The 12,696-nt window shown below is 44.8% G+C and overlaps 1 protein-coding gene across 2 annotated transcripts in view; it reads right to left on the bottom strand.

The window, feature by feature from the left end:
- The window catches only part of NEURL1B (neuralized E3 ubiquitin protein ligase 1B), a 215,681-nt gene extending 206,971 nt beyond the window's left edge, over positions 1 to 8,710 (bottom strand). The window contains exon 1 of one of the 2 annotated variants that reach the window (XM_084636219.1): positions 8,383 to 8,710. In XM_084636219.1, coding sequence (XP_084492345.1) covers positions 8,383 to 8,458 — 76 coding nt within the window. In that variant the 5' untranslated portion in view covers positions 8,459 to 8,710. The remainder of the gene's footprint in view (positions 1 to 8,382) is intronic. The other variant, XM_084636222.1, reaches the window with a different exon arrangement.
- Between the last annotated feature and the right edge of the window lie 3,986 nt (positions 8,711 to 12,696).

The raw sequence follows: 12,696 nt of genomic DNA, 5'->3' as shown, positions 1-12,696 counted from the left end.
AGTTATTTGCCTTAGGTTTGATTATGCTCATTTCCTCAAGCACTGGGTTTACAGCATCTTTTTCCGGGCCTTCACTGTTCTCTGTATCTTTACAGTTACGAGGGAGCAGAATTGAATTTCTAACTGCAGGCTGCTCTCTAGTGGGGAATGTGCCCTCCTGCAGGCTAGGGAAAAAAAAAAGTCTCTACACTGTAAGTCAGGGCTCCATGTTCACTCCCAATAAAAAGCTCTGGAAGGTAGAAGTGTGATGATTGCCCTATTGCTCTGGGGCAAAGTCACAGTTATGGGATTGAAGCTGAAGGATGTAGGCAGCGAGAGAGAGAGAGAGAGGAATTCTGTAGAATGGTTAAGGAGTAATAGGTTAGAATCATAGAAATGTAGGGCCGTGAGGGACCTTGAGAGATGATAAAGTCCAGCCTTCTGCATTGAGGTAGGACCAAGTAAACCATCCTTGACAGGTGTTTGTCCAACCTATTCTTAAAAGCCTCCACTCATGGGGATTCCACAACCTCCCTGAGAAGCCTATTCCAGAGGTTAGCTACTCTTATCGTTAAAAAGATTCTCCTAATATCTAACCTGAATCTCCCTTGCTGAAAATTAAGCCTATTACTTCTTGTCCTGCCTTCAGTGGAAAGGGAGATCAGTTGATCACCGTCCTCTTCATAACAGCCCTTAACATATTTGAAGACTGTTATCAGGTCCCTCCTCAGTCTTCTTTACTCAAGACTAATATGCCCAGTTTTGTTTCTTAACTTTTCCTTATAAATCAGATTTTCTAAACCTTTTATCATTTTCGTTGCTCTCCTCTGGACTCTCTCCAATTTTTCCACATCTTTCCTAAAGTGTGATGCCCAGAATTGAACACAGTACACCAGCTGAGGCATTAATTAATCCATTATAACACCCAGACCCTTTTCTGCAGTATTACCAGTGATTCCCCATTTTGTAGTTGTGCATTTGACTTTTCTTTCCTAAGCATAGTACTTTGCACTTGTCTTTATTGAATTTAATCTTGTTGATTTCATACCAATGCTGCAATTTGTCAAGATTTTGAATTCCAATCCTGTCCTCCAAAATGCTTGCAACCCTCCCAGTTTGGGGTCATCCTCACATTTTATAACCATACTCTCCACTCCATTATCCAAGTCAATATTTTCATTAAATGATTAGCACCAGACCTAAGACTGGTCCCTGCTGGACCCCACTAAATACACCCTTCCAGTCTGCCAGCAAACCATTGATAATCACTCTCTGACTACAGTCTTTCAACCAGATGTGCACACACCTTATAGTCATTTCATCTAGACGGCATTTCCCTAGTTTGCTTATAAGACTGTCATATGGGACTGTGTCAAAAGCGGTTACTAAAAATCAAGATATATCATGTCTACCGTTTCCCCTTTCCACTAGGCCAGTAACCCTGTCAGAGAAGAAAATTAGGTTGCTTTGGCATGATTTGTTCTTGACAAATCCATGCTGGCTATTTCTTATCATATCATCCTTTGGGTGCTCACAAACTGATTGCTTAATAATTTGATACAGTATCTTTTCAGGTATTGATGTTAGGCAGACCGGTCCATAATTCCCCAAGTGCTCTTTGTTCCCCTTTTCAAAGATAGGTCCTAGGTCTGTCCTTCTCCAGTCCTCTGGGACCTTGAAGATAATTGCTAATGGTTCTGCGATTGCTTCAGCTAGTTCCTTAAGTACCCCCCAGGGTTTCTCAAATGCGGCCACTGTCGCTGCATGTGGCCACCAGAGCCTTTCCTTGCGGCCACAGCCATCTGGGCTGTGATGGGGGAGGGGCCCCCGCAAAGCAGTGGCCCCTCTCCCAGAGCCACCAGCAGTGGTTGGGCCTTGCCCCCCTCCAGAGAGAAAAACTCTGGAGGTGCAGACAGCTGGTGAATTCCCCACTTTCCCAGGAATAGCAGTGGCAGGCTTCAGCCACGGGGCTTCGGGCTCTGTCCATCCGGTGGCAAGCTCTGGTTCCAGGCTCCAGCCCCAGGCTCACCACCCCCGCCATCGTCCCTAGGCCCCGCTCCCTGCCCACCTCCCCATTCAGGACTTAAATTTGTCCCAGGGCTTGCCAAGGCTGAGTAAGTCTGCTGTGAAAAGTGATATGAACAAACATACAAATATCACTTTTCACAGCCGAAGACTTACCAGCTAGCAAGTCTTACAAGAAGAAAAAAGCACAACCAAAAAAGCAAAAGAAACAACAACAAAAAGACAAGAACATGCAAAGCGCCTTATTTGTGTTTCTATTCCGTTTAGGTCCAGTAAATAATAGAGACAACTGTATATTATTTTTATTACTGAGTCTGAAAAAAACCCAAACCCTACATAAATAAATTACAATGTTCTGGACATGTATGTGTGCATATTTATTTGCTTTTCCAAAAGGTAATTAAGTATTTTAGGAAAAACTGTCAGCACGGCCACCAGCAAGAGTTGTTGGTTGCACTGAGGCCACCAAAATACTTGTTGTGAGAACCCCTGCCCTAGGGTGAATTTCAGGAGGCCTCGCAGACTTGAATACATCTAAATATTCTTTAACTGATTCTTTCCCTATTTTGGCTTGTGTTCCCCTTGCTGTTCATATTAATTATGTTGAGTATCAAGTCACCATTAATTTTTTTAATAAAGGCTGGAGAAAAATAGGCATTAGATACCTCAGCCTTCTTGATGTCATCAGTTATAGGCTCTCCTTGCCCGCTAAGTACAAGGCCAACACATTCCTTCATCTTTCTCTTGCTTCTCATATATTTATAGAACCTCTTCTTATTGCCTTTTATGTCCCTTGCTAGGTGTAACTCATTGTGTATCTTAGTCTCTCTGATTTTGTCCCTATTCTTTTGCACACCTCCTTGGCAATTCATCAACATTTCCACTTTTCGTAGTATTCCTTTTTGATTTTCATGTCATTAAAGAGCTCCTGATAGAGCCAAATTGTCCTGTCACTATTCTTTCTATCTTTCCTTCACATCCGGGCAGTTTGCTGTTGTGCCTTTAATGCTGAATAATGGGAGGAGATGAAGGTGAGAGAAATTAGGCTGAACAACAGGAAAGTTTCCTACCACGCAACCATATGAGACTGTGGAAGAGTCACTCACGGGAAGCGTTGGGAGCCTCAGCTCCTGAAGCCATTTGGAAGTGACTGGAGCTGTTGGAGGTCTAATCCTCTCTTAGCCAGGACTTGGAGAAAAGCTCAGCTAAGGCCTTTCTGCAAACTCTACCTGGTAAGATTCTATGACTGGGAGAACAGTCCTGCCCTGACACAGGGGCCTGTCAATAAACACAACACTAGAGAGCAGCCCAAGCTCCACAGACTGGATCCAGATCTAACTTCCTTAGACGGAGAGTTTTTGGATCTGTAGGTTGAATCTGGGACCATCCCCATTTTACACAAATATCCCCCTGGAATTCTTCTGAACATAGCCTAATGTAACATACCAGCTGGGTGCAGTGCATAACAATGAGTGTGATGTGTCCCACCAGTGGCCGGGCCCAAGGAGAGTGTAAGGGTTCCATTTGTATTACCCTATCAAGTAAGTGGTAGAAGCCTGTGTTGTTGGAAGGAAGAACTAGGGTTCCAGTCCCAGCTCCTGGGTGTGTTTACATTAGAGAGATTTATGGGACAGTAACTTGTGTGCATTGTCTGCATTTTGTCATTTATCATTCTATATTGACAGTGACAATTCAACTCGGTTATGTAGCAAAGTCGTCGTGCCCACCACCTCACTGATTTTATAACGTCACACTCTCAGATCCTCCAGGAGATTGATTCCCAGTATGTCCTGCTTTCTACCAAACTAGAAACCCAGAAATAGCGCCGCCCCCTCCCTCCATCTCCCTCTCGATGTCATTATATCCAGTTCTGTCTGAAACCAGAAAATGCAGAGGAGCACATTAAATAAATAGCCCAGCAAAAGCTACCCAAACTTATTTTGAGTTTCATAAGTGGCTTGAGATCAGTTTGAGCTTTGGCCACAAGTTCCCATCAGTTCTCATTTTACCCAAACCATATTACTTAAGCTTACAGCTCAGAGTGACTGGCAGCTGTAACAACAACACACTTGCTATTATAAAAGAAATTAAATATTTTCTCTCATATCCTGGAAGGAAATTAGCCCTTACAGTGAGGATTACCATACATAGAAGAGCTGAGAAAGTCAATACCCTAAGCCTTCAAACCATTGACATTTTTCATTTCAAAACAAAGAAAAACCTCAGCAGGCAATTTCACCAGGTAAGGCTTTCTAAATGGAAAGAGATAAAAACAACAGCTAATATTATCCCCCTGACAACTGGTTGGCCAAGCCGATGCCATAGGCTGCCTGGCCAGGCCAGTAGAAAGAAACCATATGACAAAAACCACCTGTAACTTCACTTGAAATAAAAGTTGTTATAAATCATAAAGTATAAACATCTTCAAAGCCAGTCAAGTGTCAGAGGACAATAAATGGATTTGTTTAGAATATCTGTGTTTAGCATAAAAATCAGGAAAAATCTTATTTTCAACTTCAGTAAAGTTCAGCCAAAACTATTTAGTGCTTAACAAACCAGAGAGATCATAACAATCACAGAAGCATGTCTGAGAAAACACAGAGGCTAGTTTAGAACCCACTCCTGCAAACACTTTCCAGTCTCATTGAAGTCAATGGAACAATAACAAGCACTATGACCCCCTGTGAGTGTTTATAAGATCTGGTTCCAAGTATGGACAATCCACAAACTCTCTGCATCAGTCTTAGAATTTACACACACTGACTATAAAAAGGAACTTCAGCTGAGACCGGCATGATCTATTGGCCAGAGCACAGCACTGGAAGCCAGGAACTCCTGGGAGCATGCACACTCCCGGGGAGAAAGCACATGCCCCAAACTGTGCACACTCAGAACGACAGCCCAGGATCATCCCAGAGATGTGTTCAGCAAACACGCCAAGCACAGCAAGGAAGATGTGGAGCTAGTCATGTGTGACAAGGCTAAAATAGAATCTACTACAAAGGAATACAGTATAGCAACCTCTCCGAGCATGAGAAGGCTAAACAGCTACCCAGACATGAATGCTTTGGTAAACAAGACCCCATGTCCTATTCAGCACATTAGACCTAAGTTATGCAGCAGCATCTCAGGAATTACGTGGTGGGGGATCCCACAAACCCTCACTGCCACTCAAGTCTAGTCCGAGCCATACAATGCTCCTTATTTTCTATTTAAGGCCATTTATTTCACGCTGTCCCAACTTGAAATTTTCAGCAGGTTGCAGATTATTGTACTAACAAGGCAAAACTGCCCCACAGAAGTTGTTAAAAGAAAAATTGGTGGTTTGAGCACGGGAGTAGGGGACAAGTGGGATTTTTGGCACTCAGGAAGGTGTGGCGGCTGGTTTGGGTTAGTGAAACTCAGGATGCAGCTGAGGCTTTTTGGGGAAGAGATTCATTTGGTCTTTCCACTCCCCTTACTGGGTAAGGGGGAGGTGATTTTACATTTGAGAGGAGAAGGGGATTTGAATTCTTTGTTCCCCAACTTTTCACAGCAATTAATTATCCCTCCGTACCCTACATCAATACCGGCTACCACATCCAACAATGACAATTGTGCACATTAACCTATTTCTGCTAAAATGATAAGGAATTAAGTAGTTAACATTGACATCTAAATTATCATAGTTTGGCATCAGAGTTAATATTCCAGAAATATGAATAGGGCAGGTCACACCTCTCTGAGCTTTTCTTTTAGGTGGTCTAAAGACTCAATAGCATCAGTTAATGTTTTGAAGGATATTTTCACAACCAGAAGGGCTAGACACTTGGATTTTTAACTGAAAACAGATTATGAAGCACAGTTATGTATTAATTGTAAAATAACCTTCAGTTACACAGCAATGTAATTACATTACACATATGTTCCTAATAGTAACTAATCAGCCCAAAGCAAGTACACTGCCAGCAGCCCACACGAAAAAACACAAGCCCACTGAAAAACAAACAAACAAACAAACAAAACCAAAGCCAGCATTTGTCCAGAGTGTCAGCTGGTTAGCAACTTGATTAGCATTTAATCCTCAAACTGCCAGCAACACCCTGTGTGGGTCCCCTCCTTTGATATATATAAAATACACTCTCATGCTCAACCTTGCTCAGCACTGTTTGGGATAGCAATAACTAGTCTGAAAAAGGGATCCAAGCCACAAACAATTTGTACCTTCCCTCCCCCGACTTTTTTTTTTTTTTTAAGGTGGGGGGGGGGAGTGTTACACGCTCAACTTCCAAACTTACTGCAGCTTCAGGCTGACCAGACAATCACCTGCTGTACTGCACACTTCTTGAGGGAGGGGGCAGAAATGATCAGGCTGCCTCTTCTCCTGAGATCAAGCCCCTTTTTCCTGTTACAGTAGATGGCACTCAGTACCAGCAGCATGCTGCCTAACGTGGGGAGGGAGTGCAGACCAGCACAACATTTCTGTCTTTTATCTGGGAAGTGAACAGTACAGCTTCTCTTGAGTGATTTATACCACGTTCCTCATTACAAGATCCAAATGCCCTTCTCTCCCCCTCGTACACTATCCTGCATGGAAGGTCGGATCACGGAGTCTTACAGTTCAAGATCAGCAACTGCCATTACACATTCATAGGAGAATCTCATGCATTTTATTTACATCACATTGCTGTCATATTTCTGATAGCAAAAGAACAGTTATAATTTTTTCTGAGAAAGAGGGGGAAGACAAACAAGTTCATTAAATCTATTTAAGGAAGTCAGTAAACAACATCAAGGACATAAAAAACTGACTATTTAATATTAAATATCAGGAGAGGGGAGTTGGTAACTGAGCATTATTTAAAAATTCACCTAAACTAGATGTTATACATCTGCCCTATGCTTGACTAAGTGACAAGGTGGGTGAGGTAATATCTTTTATTGGGCCAACTTTTGTTGGCGAGAAGTTGGTCAATAAAAGATATTACCTCACCCACCTTGTCTCTCTAATATCCTGGGACCAACATGGCTACAGCAACACTGCACAGAACTCTGTTATTCTAAATGCATTAGGAGCATACACAAGGCCTGAGGCCCAGGGTTAATAAAAGACAAGTACTGCCTTGTTGAAACTTAACACAATAATAATAATTGAAGTCTTAATTTGCATTACCTAAAAATGGGTTGTATTACCACACAGGATTTTTCATGTTATGATGCACTAGTATTTTATAGTGGTTGGCTGAGCTCAGATACCAGCATCCTTTAAATCCAGCCAATCAGATGTCTCTCTATTGGCCTTAGCAGAACCATGGAAACAAGGGGGATGCAAAAAGGAAGCAGGCAGGATAATAAAAGCACTAAGAGATAACCTGGCACCCAATGACAAGGACACTGTTGACTGATTTGTCTTCTTAGATCATGCTTTACCAGTCTGAGTGAGCTTGGATTGGCAGAGAGCTTTGATGTGAACTGCTGTTTGAATCTCAGAGGGTGGATCTGGCAAAACTCTAGTATCCTGGGCAATAACTGCAGAGCAGAGTATACACAATTCCTAGGAGAGGGAAGTTACAGTGGGGGGAGGGAGGGAGATACAACTTTGATACTGTTACCATTAAGATAGATCAGGGACTCAAGCCACATGACCCCCCACTGCCTGCCCAAATAAAGTTTGACAGGTGTACCACACCTTAGAGTCTAGCTACTTTAGGACACCGGACTTTTAAAAAGTGTTTTGAACTCCCTATATAGCTTATTTAATTTTAAAAATAAAACATTAATCCAAATAAAATAAGAAGCATTCCTACCCTTTCCATATTTACTACAATACCTTGAAAAACTCCACTTAAACCTAACAGGAAAGTCTGGAGTTTTTCAAACAATGAGGCAGATGTCAGGTCTCACTAACTGACCTGTCAGTGGTGGATTTCTGAGTGTCAACCAACAAACATCCTTTGGAAAACACTACAACATTTTTTTTAAAAAAAAGTCAAAGAAATATACATGGGAAGAGCAATCTGAATTTGTTGATCTTTCCTTTCATTCTGTCTGAGGGTAGGCCAAATATCTTTCTATGGGCTCCCCTTATTTAAAATATATGCCCCAGATTTCCACGTTCAAATGCAACAGGTATTTGTTCCATTTCACTGATAAAAGAGGCTGGGCAAAAGCAGCGACACCCTGATACCCAGGGTGGGTGGGATGCACACGTTCTCCAATACACAGTACATTGCAAAACCCACGGCCCCCACTCACTAGCCAGGGCACGAACCCCACGGTCACCCGGGGCCCAGCACCACACCCCGGCACGGCTCGCCTGCAGCGGGAGCTGAGGTGGCCGCAGAGCCAGCACTGGGCACTCGGGAGGAGAACCGCGCTCCCCGCTGCGGTTGCACTCACCGAAGCGGATGCCCGGGCTCTGGCTGACGCTAAGGCGGCTTGCGGGCCCTGCAGGGACGGACTCGGCGTTCCCCATGGCTCCGGCTCTCCTCCTCTCTGTCACGCTCCTCCGTGGGGCGGGTCGCAGGGGCTGCAGGCGCTGGACGAAGCAGGGCGCGGAGCTCCGGGGGCTCTGGCACTTGGCAGCCTGGGGCTCTCCCGCCGGATCGCGCGTTCAAACCCCGCAGCCAGCCCGACACGTGGGATCGGCCTCCCACCTGGCTCCGGGACAAACCAATCGGCGAGGCCGGGCTGGGCAGCGCACCTGCCAAGCGGGCGGTCTGCAGGGAGAGCCCCGTTGGCGCACAGCCCGCCCACGCGTGACGCCCGGCCGCCGAGGCTGCGCGGGTACGGATAGGGGTGGGAGCAGCGTGGCTGGCTCAGGAGCTTGGGGGGCAGGAGCATTCCTCCGCCCCCAATTCGGGGACTCTGCGGGCTGGCCGCGCGTGACACCCCGGGAGGGGGCCGGGCTGCAGCTCCTGCAGATTTTGAAATGTCCCAAGGCCCTGAGGGGGAGGGGTGCAGCCTGCCCTAGGATCCAGCTGTCCCTGCGAGGGGCTCTGGCTGGCATGGAGGCAGTAATACTGTACTACCCACCGCCAGGCTGCTGGAGCTCACCCACACCAGCTGCATTTCCCCGGGCAGAAAGGGCGCTCCCGGATTCCCAGCCATGTATCTACTCCCCCACCTTCACCCCTACCCCCTGTCCTCCTCAAAAAGTCCATCTGCTTCTATGCATCTTGGTGGGGAGGGACCCTGCTCTCCCAGGGCCCTTGGCTGAAGGTGACCTGCAAAGAGAAACAATATCCACCTCCTGCCCTTCCTGTTTGTTTCATTTTTTCTGATGGACTAAGAGGCCTGGAAGTTTAAAAGAAGAAGGGGGTTGGGGGTCTGCTTTTCGTTTGCTCTGTATGAACTATAAATTCAGGTCCTCCCGGCCCTGACAGATCCCACAGTGCCTAGAGATCTAGAGAAATGGGTGGGAACACTTCAGCCAAGAGAGTGAAAGGGGAGCAATTGAAAGGAGGCTGGATTTGCAATCAGACTCTCAAAGGGAACAGCTTGGGAAGCACAGTCTGGGATTGAGGGCAAGTACCTGGATTTAGAAACCCCCTAGAAGTCTAAACTAGGACACCCCATCCTGGGCCTGGCCACTCACCCTGTACAGCCCTAGAGAGGAGCAGTATAGGGCTATTCTGCCACAGAGGGAAGCTTCCTAAACCCAGGATATTCCCCAAGGCCAGCTTTAGCCCTTTTATAGCTGCTGAGCTGCCATAGGGAGCCAGGGCTGGCCCAGAATCAGGGCTTTTATTTTTTATTAACACCTATTTAATATCAATGACCAATAAACATTTAGAGAAAAAAGTATTTATTAAAGATTTAACATCCCCTCCCTTCGATTAAAATGTGAGTGTTCACAATACACGTGCTTTGAGACCTCCAAAGGGTCATCAGGTGAGGCCAGCATGGACATGACTGATATCTCTAATCTAAATATCAAATAAAAAATATTTTAAATAGCCTTTCAGACCTTCCATCTTTATCATAAAGCTTTAAAAAGGCACAGTCCCATCTTAAAAAAAAACATTCTTTTGCCTTGTTAATATTCCTCCAATTAGTAGCATATGTGCTTAGTCTCAGGGCAGTGCCACCGTTTGTGGCCTAGAGAACCTATTAACAAACACTGCACAGAGGGCAACAGGGAGATCCTCTCAGAGGTCTGTTGGCTTTAAAAAACCCTCTGGTAAAGTCATTCATTCCTGTATGTAATTCCATTGACTTCAACATAGGAACAGCCATACTAGTCCAGACCAGTAGGCCATCTAGGGGATATCCTGTCTCGAACAGTGGCCAGAACTAGCTGCTTAGAAGAAGGTGCAAGAAACTTGCAACAGGAAATTATTGAACAACTTGGGGGGGAATTTCTTCCAAATCCCACAATTTATTGTTGCCTTATGTTGTGAAGCATGGGAGTGTATAAACTCTAAAAGCTGCTGTGAGCCCTTATGAACTCATCTGAGCTCCCTAAGGTTTGCACAGCAACTATGTGAGTTTCTGCTCTGTGGAGGTCAATTATGCCAAAGATCTGGTCTGGCTATTTAGTATTGAGAATCTAGAGATGCCACCATACTAGCACCCACCTACACCCCATCAGTCTAAGCCACCCGTACATAACTGAAAGAATAAATGGAGAACGGCTAGGGAGCTGTCTTCAAAGTCTCTGCACACTGACACCAGATCTTCTGTTCTATTATTTTAGCATTATTATATGTGTTATTCATAGAGTGCCAAGGGTCAGTTTGGGGTTGTACAGATACAGAGAAAAACATACTTCCTGCCCCATGGAGTGTACAACTACAACAAAAGTTATACAATGTGCAGATCTAGAGTGTTGCTGTTCAGAACTAGGGAAATCAATAAGTACCCAGGGACAGTAACAGAAGTTCCACTGCAGGGATAGTCACACATCCCCCTCTCGGTGCCTTTTATCAAAGGACATCATCATGTAGAGAGCCCGACTGAGGAAGGATGATGTCCAGCTAAAGTGAGAGTGTGAGCGGAGGAGTGACTGTGACAGCTGGGTACTCTTTATCTATCTGCTAATGCACTTTTTATCTCCTCCTTTAGGTGAGTGCAATACTACAAGGCCTCATTTCTCCAGCAGCCTTGTAAAGCATCCTGAATTATTTGATCGTACTGGACCCAGACACTGCAGTTTATTTTAGCACAGGATTTGGGGCCATTATTGTAGCGGGTTTTTTTTATATTTTTTGTATTTTTGAACCAATACTACTTATTTCCAAAGCAATATGCAAACGTTAACTGAATAATCCTCACAACACTCGTAAGGTAGGTAAGTAGCATTAGTCCTATTTTACAGCTAGGGAAATTGAGTGACTCACAAAAGGCCCTGCAGCAAGTTACTATTAGAGCCAGGATTTGAACTGAGTGTTCAGTGCCCGCCTAGACCAGGCTGTTGCTGTTCTCTGAAAGGGCATCCACTTCACAAGCTTTCTTAAAAGGAGCGAGCTTGCATGCTCTGCTGGTTCTCAGCAGATATTTGGAGTATGTTCTTGCCAGTCTTGAGGCAGATGAGTAATAAATTCAGAAGTTTTCTCTTCCCTTTAACAACAGGCAAGTCAGATCCACCTAAGCAGGTGGAATAACTGCATGTATTTAGTGGCAGCAAGTTAGAACCTGATTGCTATAAAAATCAACTCAAAAGCCAAGGAAATAGGCCCTAGAGTCACATGGTTGGCATACACAGTATTTGTGATGACTTAAACCTCTCATTTCAGAGTAACAGCTGTGTTAGTTTGTATTTGCAAAAGGAAAAGGAGGACTTGTGGCACCTTAGAGACTAACCAATTTATTTGAGCATAAGCTTTCGTGAGCTACAGCTTATTTAAATAAATTGGTTAGTCTCTAAGGTGCCACAAGTCCTCCTTTTCCTTAAACCTCTCATTGTGTGAGACTGAGCCAGGGATAGGACCTCTGGAGCACAACCAAGGAACTCTAATCAGATAAGAGAAGCATCCCTCCGTCTAAATCTTCTCTTGTTTCTGCTTGAGTAGCTGCCATCCTGTCCCCAGGAGGACAAAGAACAAGAGCCAGGCCAAGCAGTGTCACTCTGTGCCTTCTGCAGGCTATTCGCTGACACTGGGAGCAGTAGTCACTGTGCTTTGGTGAAAGGAGCATGACAGGTCTGCTCAGAGGGGCAGGTGATAGAAATGAAGACAATGTGACAGAAAGGGTGATTCAATCATCTGTCCAGCAGCACGAGCTTCTCAGGAGGCAACACATTCCACTCACTCTGATCTCTGTCAGTATGTTTGCTGAACATCAGCTAGTCTCTCTGGGGACAGCATAATTTTAGGTGCAGTGTGGTCAGTGATTAGAACAGAGGCCAGGTCTCCGGAGACGTAAGTTCTAGTTACAGTTTTGACAGTGATTCATTGTGTGACCTTAATCAAGTCACTTTGGCCCAGGTCCTTGAAGGTATTGAGGCTCTTCACTTCCACTGAAATCAATGGAAGTTAGACGCCTCAGTACCTTTGAGGATCTGGTCCTTTGTCCCCTCTGTGCCTCAGTTTCTCCATCTGTAATATGCAGAAAATGCTGACCTACTGCACACAGGTACTGTGAGGATGCATTAGCTAATTTTTTTAACATGCAAAGTGCTGTTTATTAGTGTCACCCCAAATAGCTGTTAGACAGTAATAACTTCAGTACATATTTATTGGACAGGAACCAGCAGCCTCAGATAACAAGCTG

Source organism: Lepidochelys olivacea (genome assembly GCF_965140295.1).
Source record: "Lepidochelys olivacea isolate rLepOli2 genome assembly, chromosome: 8".
Taxonomy (NCBI): Eukaryota; Metazoa; Chordata; order Testudines; family Cheloniidae; genus Lepidochelys; species Lepidochelys olivacea.
Note: the sequence above shows the minus strand (reverse complement) of the source record. Positions and strands in the feature narration are given on the sequence as shown.